Genomic DNA, 17822 nt, shown 5'->3' on the forward strand with positions numbered 1-17822 from the left:
AAAAAAAAAAAAAAAAAAAAAAAAAAAGAAAAGAAAAGAAAAACAAGAGAGCTAGAAAGAAGTGGAGAAGTGGACAAACTTTAGTAAAATAGTTCACTTCAGCAAGGACTGTCACCCAGTGTTATAATTTCTGGCTCAATGAGAAATGACATTTATTTAATGCCAAAGGAACATCATATGGATAATAATATATACTATAAAAACCAGCTGAAGGATTAGACTGTCATGTTGATCCAGTAGTTTATCTGCACACCCTAAAAGGTAGGCAAGCTAGATGGCCTGTGCTTTTCTGAGTGGTACAATATGAAGCATATGTTTTAGCTAGGGTCCAGACTAGCATAAATTACTTAACTCATATCCATGTGTCTTGAATAATGACTTCTGAATGGCAGGTAACATGAGGACTAGCTGAGCAAGCCCAGTAACACTGGAGAAGGAACTAGACACATTCACAAGATGGGATTCTTAGTCATCTACATATTTGTTAAGAGACAAAAAGAACTGTATAGATTGAAATAGACTTAAGGCACATGACCAATTACAGTGTGAAATCATAGAATTAATACAAGTCTAGACAAACCAACGGCAAATTTGAGGACAATAGGAAACCTGAATACTGTATGGGGGGGATACTCTGGAATAAGAATGTGGACATTGTCAACTAAAAGATGGACTATAGAACACTATGCAGACCTGTGCTTACTTTTGTTAGGAAATATATATACACAGGGAAAGACCTGGAGGGGGCCTCATTAAGGTGCCTGTGATGGTCACCTCTGAGTGCATTCTTATTCTCCTTTGTCTAGTTAGTTCTCAACATCCATAATGCATTTACATCAATTCTGTAATAGCAAAAAAATTATTTTAAAGCCAGCATGTCTAGCGCACTGTAGATTTCCTCTTCTGTTAGGAAATCGATTACAGTCTGTTCTCAAACAAGTGCAAGGTTCAGGAGCCACGAGCCACCTGGCAACAGCATGCTCTAAGTTAACTACTTAAAGTTATAAGAGTTTAACTCACCCTACAAAGATAACACTAAGTGGAGGCGGTTGTGTCAGGGAAGGTGGGAGCCAGGAAGGTGGGAGAGCAGCCTGGGAAGACACAGCAAGCTGGAGCCTCCGGACAACATGAAGAAGTAGCAGAAAAACCTGGGAAAACTAAGACTGTTTCTTCCAGTAATGGAGGGGAAGTTCCAGTTGCAGCGCTGCAAAACGACCCTCTGAAGAAGCTGCGGACCTCCCAACAAAGGTGTCCAAGCCTGTGTTTGCCATAGGTAGTCAAATGGCAAGGAGGAATGCATCTGCCATCTCCACCAGACTCCACACAGCAATCATAAGGACACTGTTCCAGCTTTGCTGCAAACCTCTTTCAGTAGCAGCAGCTTTCAGTGAAGACGAAGAGTGAACTAGAAGTGTCTCCAGGAGCAAAGATGAGAATGGAGACTATCGGGAGGGAAGCTAACATTGGCAGGACGAAAAACCATTAATAAAGGAAAACATGGCTTTCTCGGTAACCAGAGACAAAGGGAGTGACACAGAAAATCTCATCTTGGAAATGGACTCAGCCAAGACAATTAGATGAACTGCTTTGTGACCAGGGTGCAGTTAGAAGGAACAGTTTCTTTTTGTAAAAAATGATGTGAGATTAGCTTTAGAGCAGTCTCTTTTCTTTTTCTCTTTCTCTCTTTTTTAGGTTTGAGTAGTACATTAATAAGTGAAGGTTTAAAAATTGGAGGTAATTTATATTTTACATACAGATTTTAAGACATTTGCTAATTTTGTAGTTTTATGTGACTAGTTTCCAAAGATTTCAGATAATAAAGAAATCAGGAGTAAAAAACCCACAAAACAGAGATAACATTAAGGTATGATGGAAATGTCACTGCATAAGTGCAAGAGGCCCGATAATCTTTGAAATATTTCAATTTAACCAATGTAAGTGGGAAACAATCTTGCTATGCCTCATTCACCCTCCACATCGAGCCGTGACTGCTAGCACTTCCCTTAGGGCTGGAAAGAAAACTTATGACCTTGGATTTAAAGTGTGTAAGTTCAGAATTCAGGAGAGGCGCACAACCCCATGCAGGGCCTTTATGCTTCGGGTGTGGTGGGTGTGGCATTGGGCTCCATATCCTCCTGGGGAGGTGGAGCCGTGGCTTCTTGCTCAGCCATTGCCTCTCGCACTTGGCTGCCCAGAACTGCATCGTGGATACTGTGGAACAGAAGCTCTTTCAAGGCTGGATTTTCAAAAAAATAGTTGCGGGTGAGGTCATTCACAACTTGTGCTATACAAAGAAAAGAAAATCAAATCACATTCCAAGTTTTGGTCTTAAACAGTGAAAAAAAAAAAAGCAGGTTCACTCATGGCTTGAAAATTTAATTTGTTAATTTAGAAACAAGTTCTTATGTAACCTAAGCTGGCCTTGAATTCTTGCACCTGCCACCACCTTTCCCACATGCTGGGGCTTACGCCTGGTATCTCACGTTTTACACACACACACACACACACACACACACACACACACACACAGAGATAGAGAGAGAGAGAGAGAGAGAGAGAGAGACAGACAGACAGACAGACAGACAGATACACAGACAGACACACAGACACAGACACAGACACAGACACAGACACAGACACAGACACAGAGAGAACTCATTCAGAAAGCTGCCTGCCTCTGTCTCCGGAGTGCTGGGATCAAAGGTGTGGGTCACCGAGCTCAGCACATAACAAAGTTTTAAATATTAAATGCTATGTAAGTCTTACTCTAGTCTCTGTCTTGATCCTGTCACAGTTCTAATCTCAGGAAATGACTTTTTATTTCTTTCTATATATATTCCTCCATGATTTCCCAATGAAAATATAAACTTAAGCCCTTGTGGTGATGCATGGGGACACCTTGAATCCCTGCACTTCGGAGGCAGAGACAGGTGGATCTCTGTGAGTTCAAGGCTAGCCTGATCTACAGAGAGAGTTCCAGGACAGCCAGGACTACACACTTTCATATATATATATATATATATATATATATATATATATATATATATATTATACACAAATATCTATTCTGGCCAGGCACAGTGGTACATGTCTATAATCTTGTCTCTTGAAAGGCTGAGGCAAATAGGGTTACAAATTTGAGGAACAAGCCTGCTTAAAAAGACAACAACTTCTTATTTTCCTTCTTTTCCTGCCCAAAATATTACACACACTGTTTCTCTATAATTCTGAACTGTGTTTACTTTAATTTTCCCTCCGGCTGTGTTTGAATTCCAGTTCTTGTGTATGCCCAGCAAACACTCTGCCAACTGAGCTGTACCCAGACCTATTTATTTATGTATTTATTTACATTGCAGGATATGAGTCTATTGTTCAGCTATACTGTACATTCGTTTATTGGGGTTCACCCCTCCCCTCTTTTTAAGATGGGCTCTTTATATACCCCTGGCTGGTTTAGAACTCACTCTGTAGAGTAGACCGGCCTCTAGCTCAGAGAGATCCATCTACCTCTGCTAACTGAGCACTGGGATTAAAGGTGTGCACAACCTTGCACACCTCCATTGGGTCCCTTTTCTTTTAACACTTCAGACTTTTCTAGCCTTTTGTTTTTACAGCCATTGATGTAATGGACAGATGACTATGTATGTATGTCTGCAGTTGGCTGTGGATTGGCTGAATGAAAAGGTGACTATGTAAGTCTGCAGTTGGCTGTGGATTGGCTGAATGAAAAGGCTGTAAGTTTGAAAGCTACTAATGGTTTGCCCTCCACAGGGGCTGCTACATTTTCCACAGTCACTACTTTATCCATTTCCACCATGTGCCTTTGAAATGCACTATGGGCATTTTTATTTTCCCCAACTAAATAGATAAATAATTATGTCTTTATGTGAATTTTGTTTTTAAGCACAGTTTTAACCAAAATATAACAAAACCCCCAAAATATCAGGAGAGTTATTCCTGCTATTCACACTGGATGGGAATTCTAACAGAGTGTTTTACAGAAATACAACACGTGTGCAGTAGCTACTTAAATAAATGCTGAGAAACTCTTGCCCTCCAACGCCATCTCAGAAGATCATCTTAGTGCCCACAGCTAGCAGATTTCAAAACGGCCATTACAGTGATTTTGTTTTTTTAGAAGAATATTTTTTTTATTTTATAAAAAAGTTTAAATTATAGGAAAAATTGTAATTCTATATGGAAAAAAAGCTAGATCATTAAAACTGACCCAATCTAGGGCCCGAGAGATGGCTCATATGTTAGGAGCTCATATGTTAGGAGCTCATATGTTAGGGGCTCATGTGTTAGGGGCTCATATGTTAGGAGCTCATGTGTTAGGAGCTCATGTGTTAGGGGCTCATATGTTAGGAGCTCATATGTTAGGAGCTCATGTGTTAGGGGCTCATATGTTAGGAGCTCATATGTTAGGAGCTCATATGTTAGGAGCTCATATGTTAGGAGCTCATGTGTTAGGAGCTCATGTGTTAGGAGCTCATATGTTAGGAGCTCATGTGTTAGGGGCTCATGTGTTAGGAGCTCATGTGTTAGGAGCTCATATGTTAGGAGCTCATGTGTTAGGAGCTCATGTGTTAGGAGCTCATATGTTAGGAGCTCATGTGTTAGGGGCTCATATGTTAGGAGCTCATGTGTTAGGGGCTCATGTGTTAGGGGCTCATATGTTAGGAGCTCATGTGTTAGGAGCTCATGTGTTAGGAGCTCATATGTTAGGAGCTCATGTGTTAGGGGCTTATGTGTTAGGAGCTCATGTGTTAGGAGCTCATGTGTTAGGAGCTCATNTGTTAGGAGCTCATGTGTTAGGAGCTCATGTGTTAGGAGCTCATGTGTTAGGAGCTCATATGTTAGGAGCTCATATGTTAGGGGCTCATGTGTTAGGAGCTCATATGTTAGGAGCTCATGTGTTAGGAGCTCATGTGTTAGGGGCTCATGTGTTAGGAGCTCATATGTTAGGGGATCATATGTTAGGAGCTCATGTGTTAGGATGCTTTTGCAGAGGACCCAGGGTTGGACCCCAACACAACACAGCGGTTCACAACAATTCATAATTCTAGTTCCAGAGGTTCTGACGCCTTCCTCTGATCTCTGCAGGCACCAAGCATGCATACAGTACATGCACATACTTGCGGGCAAACACTACTGCCCCTAAATAAATCTACAATAAAAATGAAAGTAGCCTCTCCCACTGTAGGGTATACTCACGGCTGCATCCTGCTAAGTAGACATAAATTCCAACATCTCCGTATTCTTTCACCATCTGTAATAATAGTGAAGCAAAGCTTAATGCGAGGCACTCAGATTCGTTACTCAGGTTCCTCAGCTTTAGCAATAACGCAGCACTGAGCTAATGCGCTGAGTGATTTTGTACTTACCTGGTTTCCATACCGACAATGAGTAGCAACACATTATCACATTTGACTCTGGTGTAATAGAGATTATGATAATGGTTTTAAAGGAAATGTTTTAGAGGCAGGTACTCGGATGTGTTCAGATCGTGTGCCATCTAGGACGTGCCTCCCAATAAGAAGCAGTGTCGGGGATTCGGAAGTCAGGCTGGCCATAAAGTGTTCATTGTTGAAGCTGAGGGACGGTTGTTACACGGGGATCATTATACTGCCCTCGGTATTTAAACCGAAAGTTTCAAAAACAATCACAAGGTAAGAATCGACAAGGGCCTGTGGTCCATGTCCCTGAGGTGGCTGACGGGAATGCTGTGGGCCCTGTCCCTGAGGTGCCAATGGGGATACAGGGTATTGCAGACACTGAAGGACTTGTTCCAGGTGGCACTTACCCCGGCCAGAGTTTTCACTCCAACAGAATCCACAAAATTGACCTGTGTAAAGTCTAGAATGACAGTGTGGACATTTTCCCCCTGGGGCAAAAATCTCTGCAGCTCTTCAGGAAATGTTGTTTTGATGACTATTGGGGGAAATTTGACTTCATCATCCTCTTCTTCAGGTTTTGTAGCATTTTCTCCATCAACTTCTGCATCCTATGACCAAAATGAGACCATGAATTTTCTTCTTTCTGTTTTCTAAATTAACTTTATTTTATACCTATGTGATTTGTCTGCATGTGTACATCATGTGTATGCAGTACCCATAGCGACCAGAAGAGGGCATCAGATCCCGTGGACTGCTTTACAGACAGTTGTGAGCCACCGTGCGGGTCCTGTATTCTCTGGAAGAGCAACCGATGCTCATAACTGCTGAACGCCCTCTCCAGCCCCATAAGACATGAATTTTCTAAACAACTCATTTTTCTTTTCCTGTGAGAAAGATTTATAATGGAAAATAAGCCCATGTGTTCTCAAGAAACAGTAGATTTTGCTAAATTTCTTCAGGCACACATACTCCACATAGCCCGGGATATTTTATACTTCCTGCTCTTGTCCACACTTTTCTCCTAATTTAGAAAAGTCCTATTAAGCTCAGCATGACAGGCCACAAGTTACCAGAAGTCTAAACAGCAAAAACTAGTCCATGAGATTTTTTTTTAATTTATTTATTATACGTAAGTACACTGTAGCTGTCTTCAGACACACCACAAGAGGGCATCAAATCTCATTATGGATGGTTGTGAGCCATCATGTGGTTGCTGGGATTTGAACTCATGACCCTCAGAAGAGCAGTCGGCGCTCTTAACCACTGAGCCATCTCTCCAGCCCAGCCTATGAGTTTTTAATTATCAGCTGAATTACAAAGTATAGTGGCCACATTTCTAAGGTGTTACGTGATTTTAAGTTTTAACAACAATTCTTTTACTACTTACTTCGTAAACATCCTCATAACTGACTTTATCACTGTCTTGTCCTTATAGCCGAGGCTGGCCTTGATCTCTGCCTTCTGACATGTCCTACCACACCCAGCTTTGTCACACATCTATACCACACAGAGGAAACGTAGATCCTTCCCCGCGTTCGCTACTTCAGGCTGTGTTTAGATTTTAGCCTGGTTAAAGAGGGATGCCATGCAGACCGCTTACCACTTTGACAACAGCCGCATTGGCCATGTTGGCATTTCCAACTTCCTTGGCGTACTTCCTCATGGCCTTTCTTCTTGCCCCCATAATGAGCGCTGGGTTCACGCCAGTCTTTACAAAGACAAGACACGTAAGGTCATCCATCGCACAGCTCCCCGGACCCACCCGGACAACACAAAATGTTCAACTCTCTCCTGGCCAATTGCTCTCTGTGCCCCAGCCTTGCTCGGTCTTGCCCTCAGGTGCCCTGAACTGAGTTACTCCTTGAGAGATCATTAGTTATTTTTCTCTGTCTGAGTCTTTATTCAAGACTAGCAGGCAATAAAGAACTGCAAACAGCAGCAGCAGCAGCAGCAACGACGACGACGACAACTGTACAGTGGTACTTACTAAACTTAGAAGGCTTAGGTTCTTAAGCTTGTGTTTGTGGGTTAGAGGATGTTGATTTTTAATCATGACCTACAGTCCCCAGAGGAGGACTACTTTCTCACTTCTTTATAAAGGTAATGTGTACATATGACAAAGGGATGAACCGTGGTGATGATTGAGCAGGCGTGGGAACATATTCAATGCTAGACACTGGGTGGTGCTTTTATAAATGTTTAAAATAGTAAGGTTTACATCTATTTTACTCTAGTAGGAACACTGAGGTGGAAAAGTGATCCTTCTATCCCTTCTAACCTACAATGCTTTCCTTTGAAAGAATCAACTTTTTTTTTTTTTTTTTTTTTCGAGACAGGGTTTCTCTGTGTAGCTCTGGCTGTCCTGGAACTCACTTTGTAGACCAGGCTGGCCTCGAACTCAGAAATCTGCCTGCCCCTGCCTCCCAAGTGCTGGGATTAAAGGCATGCGCCACCACCACCACGTCCTAATTATTACTCTTAACAAACAAACAAAAGGTGGCTCACCTTTCTTTTTAAAGCACTGCTATACAAGTCGCTATTTGCATAGTAAATTGGGGCATTTATTTGGAATATTTTTATTCCAGGAATTTCTTTCACCTGAGAAGAAAACATGATGATTTTAGCACCTGGATATATTTCTAATCAAAGTTGCAATCTGCTTCCTCCTCTAACTTGAAGATGAACACAGACAGACAATGTGAAGAGCCCTTGCCCCACGTTTAGACAAAGTTACATTACTCAGTTCAGACTCTGGGAGGAAGAATATACAAAACAAAGGTTGTGTTCCCGTGAGATGGCTGCCCAGGCCGATCCTCAGCTCCTGGGCTGAGCAATGCCCCTGCCTCCACCTCTCCAGGAGCTTAGACCTCAGAACAGATCGCCACGCTTCACTCAGAAGCTTGGAAAACATACATCTTCCTATTTATTTTTACAAGATAGGCTTTGCTTCATTTTTTTTTTTTTTAAACAAAATTCAAGGAAAAGCTAGGGTTAAACATCCAAAGGAGAAAAGAATGTGGACGAGAAATGAGGCTGCCGCCAGTCGGGGCCCCGCACACCAATGAGGTGAACACAGACACAGATTTACTTGGTTTGATCCACAATTCAACTCCAATAAAGCAAAGTGAATATTTTCTCAAGAATCTTCATGGACCCAAAGATGCCATTTAGAGTTTAATAATTCATTTTTAAAAATTTACCTATTCTAACATCAGGCTCATTTCCCAATACTTTATAGTGAATCAGAGATTTTCTTTCCCCCCAAGCAGAAAAGAGATTAATTAGTTTTCAGAGATTTTATAACGTCTTTGCAAATCTATCCAAGACAAGAGCATTCAGAATCAAGGAACTTGAAGGTATAATTTTAACTCTTAAAGAGGAAGCTAGACAATGCCTGGCCCCACCACCTCAATTTTAACATGATTGAAACTGGTATTTCTCCATTGGCTTAAACTCATCACAAGAAACCCATATCCGTGCAAGCCATGTTCTAAGCTTCAGTGTTTTTAAATGTGTGCTTTATGTGCCCATTCTCATTAAGAATGAGCATTAGGAAGTGAGGTAGTTACCATACCGTATAGAGCACAGAGCTGAGTCTAGACAGTGCCTGCATCTTTTCATATCAACCCCTACTTCTCTCTTCTTTCCTCCTTTGCTATGTGTAGACGCAGTCCTCACATGCTTACAATCATTAAGACATTAGACAAAGGTCCTACCTCCTCATACGCATCTATGTCAATGTACACATCGGTATCAGGGAGCTGCCCCAGGACTTTGTAGCTCGGACTGTAGAGAGAGGGAAAGATCAGTTCAATAGGCAAGTGAGGGAAGGGCTGTCCTGACCCCCTGCAGTGCCCAGGCACCATTTCTGTGCAGGTCTAGGTCCTATTGATCCCTGTGAGGTCATCCCTGTTTAATGTCCAGTGGATGCCTAGAGCAAAGAAGTCTCTTTCCAAAAATACCCATGGGGTTTGTTGCTTCTTACCACAGTCTGTCATACCTACCCCTAATGTGGCACGTGTAGCCAGCTATATGTTCTTATTTCACGAAGACGATAAAAATTGGATTAGAAGTCAGTCTCTAAAGCCAGGTGGTAGCAGCACATGCCTTTCATCCCAGCACTCAGGAGGCAGAGGCAGAGGCAGGCGGATCTCTGAGTTCAAAGGCAGCCTGGTCTACAGAGTGAGTCCCAGGAAAGCCAAGGATATACAGAGCAATCTTGTTTCAAAGAAAACCAAAGAAATACAAAAACAAAAACAAAAACAAATCACTGGTGACTGACCACACTGGTCTATGAAAAATTCTATATCTATGAAAAACTCGATTTCTATGAGAAACTCTAGGTCCATGAAAAGCTACATTTAAATCATTCTCTCACCACATACTATGTCTGGGATAAGTACCTCAATCACCCTAGGACTGAGTTTCTACAGGCGTGGAAATGGAGATGCTAACCATTGGGTTATGGGAATGGAATGACATAAGCATTGGCCTTTACAAATAGCTAGGCACATACACGGTTATATTCATAGTAAAGCATTGGTCCTTATGAAGAGGTAGGCACATAAATAGTTATGGTCACTTGCTCCCAATCTTACTTCATTATCGTGTCCACATCAGTGGTATCATTATTATCTGTCTGTCATCCTCAGGGGAAGACCAACTGGTCAAAGGGAAGGACAATGGCTCTGACTACAAGAATCTGGTCTTTCTGTGGAAACATAGCAGAACCTCCACAAATATCAACTCAAGGAAGATTTATCATCACTTTATTGTGCTTTATAAAGCTGACTAAACTATGAGCTTGTGGGTGAAGTAAAGATTCCAGTGCATCAGTAGCACCCACGGTTCATGGAGAAGAGGCTCAGCAATGGTTGTATGCCGTGATTTCTCTTCAGAGCTGTGTGTTCTGAGGGAGCCTGAGTGCTCGGAACACACCTGTGCTGGACAGCTTTATGTCGACTTGACACAAAGTAGAGTCATCCGAAAGGAGGGAAGGTCAATGAAGAAGATTCAGCTGTAAGGCATTTTTTTAATTACTGATTGATGGAGGAAGGCCCAGCCCATTGTGGGTGGTGCAGTCCCTGAGCTGGTGGTCCTGGGTTCTGTAGGAAAGCAAGCTGAGCCAACCAGTGAGCTGCACCCCTCCATGGCCTCTGCATCAGGTCCTGCCTCCAGGTTCCTGCCCTGTGTGAGTTCCTGTCCAGGTTTCCTTCATTGTAGTGATGGACTACAATGCAGAAGTGAGTCAAATAAGTCCTTTCCTTCCCAACTTGCTTTTTGATCATGGCATTTAATTGCAGCCATAGAAACCCTAACTAAGCCAACGTGGAAGCCAATGTGCTAGTAGTGGACTCCTGGAAGTGTGCCCTAATTATTGAATAAGAAGCAACTGAGAATAGACAGGCATTCTGAGCAATGGCTTCCCAAATGCCAACCTGCAAAATCCCAAGGAAATCACAAAGACCAGGACCTAAAACTCAAGTTTAAGTATTCATAGGAGGGAGATAGAGAAGTATATCATTAAAAACAAAATAAAACCCAAAGAACATGCCTTGCCCACCCAATGAGAAGAAATTGAAACCCTTACTAAATAAAGAAAAGCGGCAGCTTGCATCCGAAATTCTGTCCTGCCGTTTGTCAAAGAGCATGGAGTTTTGCTGGTTTGTATTAGAGTGCAGGGCTGAGTTGGGACCTTGCATCCAGGAATCTTATGCCGTCTCACTGGGCTACACCTCAGCTCTCTAGGTATTTTTAAAGCATATTGTTTATCAGAGCTCCAAGACAGAGAATCCCTCTGCATTCTAATAAGACCCTGTATCATAGGCTTCCTGAGAGGGAAAGTGGATGGCAGGGAGCTGCAGAGAGCTGGCTCAGTGGTTCAGAGCACTGACTTCTCTTCCAGAGGACCCGAGATCAATTCCAAGCATCCAGTTCCGAGCTCAAGGAATAGGGGGAGGTTCTGATGCTAATGTCCTGTTCCCCAATTAGTTCTTGATTTGTCAGTAAAGAAGGAGGGGGGGGCAATCGCTGGGTAGAAGGTACAGGTGGCACGTCCTGGTCCCAGGAGGAAAAAGGCAGCTGCAGAAAAGGGAGGGGCTTTTATGCTTTGGAGGAAGAAATGCAACAATCAATCCCCATTTCCAGGTGTTGGGACTTGAGTACGTGGTAAGCATGAGTCCTATGATGAGGCTCTTCTTCCAGCCCTGACCGAGCACTATTTGGCTCCTTTCCCACTGAGTCTATGCTTAAGGCCACATTGTAACATCAGCTGCAACCATTTCAGCAGGGCGGGCACTCACCTCTGTGTTCTGTAAATCACCGTGAGCAGAGCAATGATCACTGCGGTAATCAGTCCATAGTCCAAGCCCAGGAACAGGGAGGACACAAAGGTGGTGAGCCAGATGGTCTAAAGGGAAGTCGAGAAGCTTCTAGAGAACGCGTTAATAATTCCATATGAAATACACGCACACACATGCACACACACAGATACAGATGCACATACACACTTCTCCTGAGCGACACACCCATGTGCGCATACACCCACACTCCTCTCCCCCCACCCCAAGCCATGCCTGAGTAACACAACACTGACCACTATCTGTCTCGCGGTTTCGTTCACCCCGCTGGCTGCTGCCACAGCGACCTGTAACGGACAGCCACCTCTACTCACCAGCTCTATCTTGCTGGTTCTCCAGAAGAAAGGCAGGTCTGAGAATTGCATGAACATTCCTTTCAGGTTGACGATCACAATGGCAGAAAGGACAGCCTGCAACACAGCGCTTCCATCCGTGCCTTGAAGTCATGCTCACAGCCCCCCCCCCTTGCTGGCTTCTCACCGGCTTCCTTCTGCCTCTCCCACCCCTTAGCCCCAGTTGCTCCTCAAGGGGCTTTCAGGGGACCTTTGAAGGCATGGAAGGGACTCCCAGCATTTGGTTATTTAAAACTGGCCTTGAACCAGCAGGTTCATGTCCTAACAGGAAATCTGCATGGCAGCTAAGAACTCCAGAATCGACTTCGTGATTACAGGCATTATTTTTCCACCTATGGTTCTTCTCCTTAGGCCTTCATTTCTTTTTCTGATTTCTTTTAGATTAAATACAACCAGCAAACCAATGTCTCGTAACATTTAACAGAAATGGAAGATCACAGAGGTCAAAGATAGAAGTATCTTGGGACCAGCCAGTGCAAATGTCACTTCGCTGATAAGGAAACTGTGTAGGAGCTCAGGACAGGCAGCTGTCCATAGGCTATGGAGCAGGATTTAGTCCTAGCCATGGCCGTTTCCCATGGTACCCTGCTAATGATACATTAGACAGAAGAAGTCACCCTTCAAGATGGCCACAGAACATAGACAGCAGAGTAGCATGATTCCCCCTCCCATCAAGTCCACAGTCCACACCTGGGGTAACGATTCAAAGAGGAATCCGGTGGCTAATATGACCAGCAGAATCATCAACGAGGCTAAGCAACCTGCAAGCTGGTGAGAGAAGGCACAGGGGAGGGGCTTTTAGAGTAGAACACAGCACACACAGGCTGACCTTATTTTTGTCACACTCGCTGTGGGAAAAAAATCAAGAACAGATCAGTTTAAAGAACATTGCTTTCCAAATAAACAAAAATGTCTTCCAAACTACTTCATAAACTTACACCTCTAGCTTATCACCTACTCTAGCCCTCTTCGACAGTGAGCTCCTCTTGCCGATTCTAAGCAGAGCTGCTTAAACATCCTGGTTAAATGTTCTTGTCAGAAGTGGAAAAGGACACTGGGAGCCAATCTAAGCCAACAGGAGGCTCAGACCAGCATGTGCTGCTCAGTATGGTGACCACCCATCACATGCAGGTCATGATTTCAGTTTTTAAAAATTAATATTAAAGGTCTTGGTTGCATAGCCACATTTCGGGCACTTACGAGCTGCACGTTGCTAATGGCTGCCTTGTTGGACGGCGCAAAGGACAATCACGGTGTGACAGTTCCATTGGATGGAGCTAGCCTCAGGGACACAGTCAGTTTTAGGCTTGAAGAAAAAGTCCATTTCTGAACACATAAGGTTAACTGTAGCCAGTTGAGTCTCATATATCTTCCAATTTAACTGGAGAATGTATCTCTTTTCTATAGATTCAGGTTTTGTTTTTTTTTTTGTGATTTGCTTCAACCAATCACGCCTTTCTCTGATTCGCTACACAGCTCACGGATGGGAGTATGGATCGTCAGGGGAGTACCTTTGACTGGATCCAGAATAGAATCAAGAGACTGTCAGTCCCCACCACTGTCAGATCGCTGGTTTGTTGGAGGACTGTTGTGTACGCACCTGTGTCTTCCCGCCAGTTCCTTCCTGAACAAGGCTTCGAGACAAGGAGCAGGAAATGGAGAAGGTCTGGAAGAGAGATCCAATGGAGTTGCATATCCCCAAGGCAATGAGTTCCTTTCCATGTCGGAACAAAGCAGAGACAACAGACAATAGGTCAGTCCCTCCTAAGGAAGAGTGCAGGTATGCTCTGGACACACACCATCAGCAACAGAGGCTGTCCCCTCCCCCCACTTTGCAAGGCTACATTTCTTTATTGTGAGTTAATGTTTGGAATTCAAGCGTATTGTATAACGGGAGAAAAGCTGTTTGGATTTTCTTTGTATCGGAGACAAATGCTGTGATTCCTACCTGTTCCCAGTGTCCCAAACCCACTTTCTGTACAAACAACATTAAAAAAAAATGCATATAACTGAAAAATACTTTCCAAGAGAAAGTTCTGGATGCACGGTGACTGGCATCTTTTAGATGTCTGGCCCGTTGCTCATGAAGAAGTGAATGTCAGTGCCTCCTTAAGATCTGTGAGTCCTGATTTAGTGCTACTTTGGGATTTCTAGGTTGATTTTATATAAATGTGGAGCATCTGGTTCCTTTAGACATATACGGGCACAAAATCCATGGCCTCTAATCCCAGTACTCTGGAGGCTGAGGCAGGATTACCACAAATCTGAGGCCAACCCGAGTTCCATAGTTACATGGTGAGACACTGACTCTTAAAAAAAAAAAATCAGTATTCCATGCTGTCAAAAAGTATCTTCTAGCCAGGCGTGGTGGCGCACGCCTTTAATCCCAGCACTTGGGAGGCAGAGGCAGGCGGACTTCTGTGAGTTTCAGGACAGCCTGATCTACATAGTGAGTTTCAGGACAGTCAGAGCCACATAGTGAAACCCTGTCTCAAACAAACATATAGAAGTGTTTGCTTGACCTTTCTTAGAAAGAAAGGATTCTCATCCTATGCTAAGCCTTTGCTATTTAGTAACATATGAAAAGAATCTGCCACAAAAATGAAAAAAAAATGTATGCGTTAAAATAGATAATACAAGATTAGAGATCATGGAGTCTGGATTAAATACCCACTTACAGCTATGTAATAAAAGATTACAGATCATGGAGTCTGGATTAAATACCCACTTACAGCTATGTTATAAAAGAAGGCAGCAAAGAGGATACAAACTCTCAGAACACTGAAGCAGGAGGATCAGTGTGAGTGTGAGGCCAGCTTGGCCTCATAATGAATCCCACCAGGTCATTCGCTATAATGTGAAACCTTGTGTGCAAGAAGGGAGAGAGGGCAAGAGGGAGGAAGGAGGGAGGGAAGAAGGGAGGGAGAGAGAGAAAATACAAGAGAGGAATACATTGTAGTGTCAAATAAACAAATGCTTCAAATATATCCATCATCAGAGCAAAGGCTTTCCTACCGAGCTCGCCCCTTTACTGTGTGAAGCTGAGCTTGGTGCCCGCACTCCACTAAAGCGTCCATGGGAAGGTGATGATTGTTACCTGATTGCCGTCAACCTGGTAGCCATGCTTATTTGCCAAGGTTTTGGCCATGGAGATCGTCACTGAAAATCCAACGATGGCGATGGCAATGGCATCCACATACACCAGGTGGAATAGGCTGGTGTCTGGGTTGGCTGGAGGGAGTAGCCTGAAAAGCCAAGGTGACTTTAACTCAAGTGCTGTGACCACTAGGGGGTAAGCAAGCACATAGAGTGGAGCAGAACAGGGAGGGTGCCTTATCTGCACAGGAGATGACCCTGTTGGCTCTTATGTGGCAACAAGAAGGACCCTCCTGCTGCCCAAGTTCTTCCTGGTCCAGGCTGCAGAGCAGCTTTCTGTGGGATGAGTTATCTCTATAGACTGGGTACCCAGTTATATATAGCAGAATAATCTCATGCCTGATGACAAGTGAAAGTAAGACTCTAAACTAGGAAGAGAGCAGATGCAGGACCCCTGAAGCAGGCTTGGGGTGGGGAGTGTTTTGGACAAGCGCTGCTCCAGGGGACAATTTCTGCCCTGGTAACCCTCAGTCTTCCTCTGCTCTGTCATTCATTGTCCCTTCAGCTGAGCTCTAACACAGAAAAGATATCCCTTCTCCCCCTGAGGTCTCGAGTGGAAAATGGAGGACAACCCCAAAGTGTTGCTTCTGAAACGGTGCAAAGGGGAGGCCAGCATTTTTCAATACTGTCGTCTGGACCGCCTATCCTGAAGTACCACAGAAGGCGGCCCATAGAGTGTTCTAAGTCATCCGCCTCACTGCTATATAACCCAGTTATCACATTCCTGTGTGGGAAGTCCTCTGAGCTGGATCAGTTAGCTTGTTTAACTATTTCTCATACTCTGTGAATGGGGCATCGCCAGACCCAGACTTCACAGATGAGGACATGATACACAAGGTTAAACAACTGTGGAAGCCCAGTCAGTTCTTCCTTTAAGAATACAAAGACGCGAATAACTTGCCTCTTTACACCAATGTTTTCACAGTGTCATAGTACAAGTTCAAACCCTGACATAAGGAAAGGAGAAAAGGGACGAGAAATAGGCCCTTTAAGCCTGGGTTCTCTCACATAAACCTTCTCTCTTCTTCCTCTCAATGGGCCTAATTCACAGGGGCCACCAATATCTCAAATTACAGGGGTTTTTTTTTGTTTGTTTTTTTGTTTTACTTTTAAAGGTATAATTTCAGCTGTGAAGCAATTTTCCCAAGACAGAACAGAAAGGTGAGGTTGACTACAGAGAGGGACATCCTGGCAGATGGTTCAGGCCTGAAATATAGGATATCAGAACAGGAATGCGTTCAAGAAAGTGACCCTGATATCATCACCAGTCAATTGCCACACTCTGGGGCCTGCAGGGTCTGTTTATTTATGAGTGCAGATGCTAAGCACTCATAAGTAAGTTATCTTCAGACCCAGCCACCAGCCATTCCTCTCACGCTCGCAGGTGTAACTACTTCTCCATTTAGATGTGGCTTTCTACTGAATCTTCGCTGACCTCCAGATGTGCTGTTCTGGTTTGTATGTGCAATGACTCCCACAGACCCATGTTCTGAATACTCATGTGGCACTTGTGCACTAGTTTGAAAGCTGTGGTGCCTCTAGGAGTGAGGCCTAGTGTCGTAGGGTTTCATTGCTGTGAAGAGACAGCATGACCAAGGCAACTCTTTTATACAGGACAACATTTAACTGGGGATGGCTTACAGGTTCAGAGGTTTAGCCCACTATCACCATGGTTGGGACATGGAGGCTGGCAGGCAGACATGGCGTTGGAGAAGTACTTGAGTGTTCTCTATCGGATCCATAGGCAGCCGAAGAAGACTGCGATTCACATTGGATGTAGCTTGAGCATATGAGACCTTTAAGCCTGTCCCCACAGTGACACATTTCCTCCAACAAGACCACATCCACTCCACCAAGGCCATAACTCCTAATAGTGCCACTCCCTATGGGCCAAGCATTCATACACATGAGTCTATGGGGACCATTTCTATTCAAACCACCACACCTGGCCAGCAGAGGCAGGTCAGTAGCCTTTGAAGGCTACCCTGGCCTCAGCTTCTCTGCTTCTTGGTCCATTGTGAGAAGTCACTGTCTCATGCTCTTGCTGCTGTAGATGGGGCTGCTCTGTCATGCCTGTCCCTATGGAAGTGAGGGGGACACAACAGTTCTCCCCTTCCTTATGTTGTTTCTGCCAGGTAATCTGATCACAGTTACAAAGTATTGATCCCACTGGCCAAGCAAAGGCTGGCAGATCTCTTTGAGATAAAGGCCAACCTGGTCTACAAAGTGAATCCAGGACAGCCAGGGTTTGTTACACAGAGAGACCCTGTCTTGAAAAACCAAAAACCAAAAGCCAAACCAACCCACCAACCCACCAACCAACCCACCAACCAACCCACCAACCAACCAACCAACCAACCAAACCAACCAACCAACCAAACCAACCAACCAAACCAATCAACCAACCAACCAAACCAACCAACCAACCAACCAAACCAACCAACCAACCAACCAACCAAACCAACCAACCAACCAAACCAACCAACCAACCAAACCAACCAACCAACCAACCAAACCAACCAACCAACCAACCCACCCACCAACCAAACCAACCA

At 44.0% G+C, this 17822-nt stretch overlaps 1 protein-coding gene and 1 pseudogene across 6 annotated transcripts in view; one reads left to right on the plus strand and one right to left on the minus strand.

Annotated features, from left to right (window-relative positions):
- LOC110316167 overlaps positions 1 to 1577 on the plus strand; it is a 2957-nt pseudogene extending 1380 nt beyond the window's left edge.
- A 19-nt stretch (positions 1578 to 1596) lies between these two features.
- Positions 1597 to 17822, minus strand: part of Slc26a5 (solute carrier family 26 member 5) — a 57803-nt gene continuing 41577 nt past the window's right edge. For 2 of the 6 annotated variants that reach the window (XM_021190800.1, XM_021190798.1), the window contains exons 8-18: positions 15209 to 15356; positions 13712 to 13825; positions 12802 to 12879; positions 12073 to 12168; positions 11702 to 11808; positions 9116 to 9185; positions 7905 to 7997; positions 7000 to 7107; positions 5807 to 6007; positions 5218 to 5272; positions 1965 to 2284 (exon numbers count right to left, since the gene is read on the minus strand). In XM_021190800.1, coding sequence (XP_021046459.1) covers positions 2091 to 2284; positions 5218 to 5272; positions 5807 to 6007; positions 7000 to 7107; positions 7905 to 7997; positions 9116 to 9185; positions 11702 to 11808; positions 12073 to 12168; positions 12802 to 12879; positions 13712 to 13825; positions 15209 to 15356 — 1264 coding nt within the window. In that variant the 3' untranslated portion in view covers positions 1965 to 2090. Of the gene's footprint in view, positions 2285 to 5217; positions 5273 to 5806; positions 6008 to 6999; positions 7108 to 7904; positions 7998 to 9115; positions 9186 to 11701; positions 11809 to 12072; positions 12169 to 12801; positions 12880 to 13711; positions 13826 to 15208; positions 15357 to 17822 lie in introns of those variants that run through there. The other 4 variants (XM_021190796.1, XM_021190797.1, XR_002380270.1 and 1 more) reach the window with 4 other exon arrangements.

This window comes from Mus pahari, chromosome 2 (assembly GCF_900095145.1).
Source record: "Mus pahari chromosome 2, PAHARI_EIJ_v1.1, whole genome shotgun sequence".
Classification (NCBI taxonomy): Eukaryota; Metazoa; Chordata; class Mammalia; order Rodentia; family Muridae; genus Mus; species Mus pahari.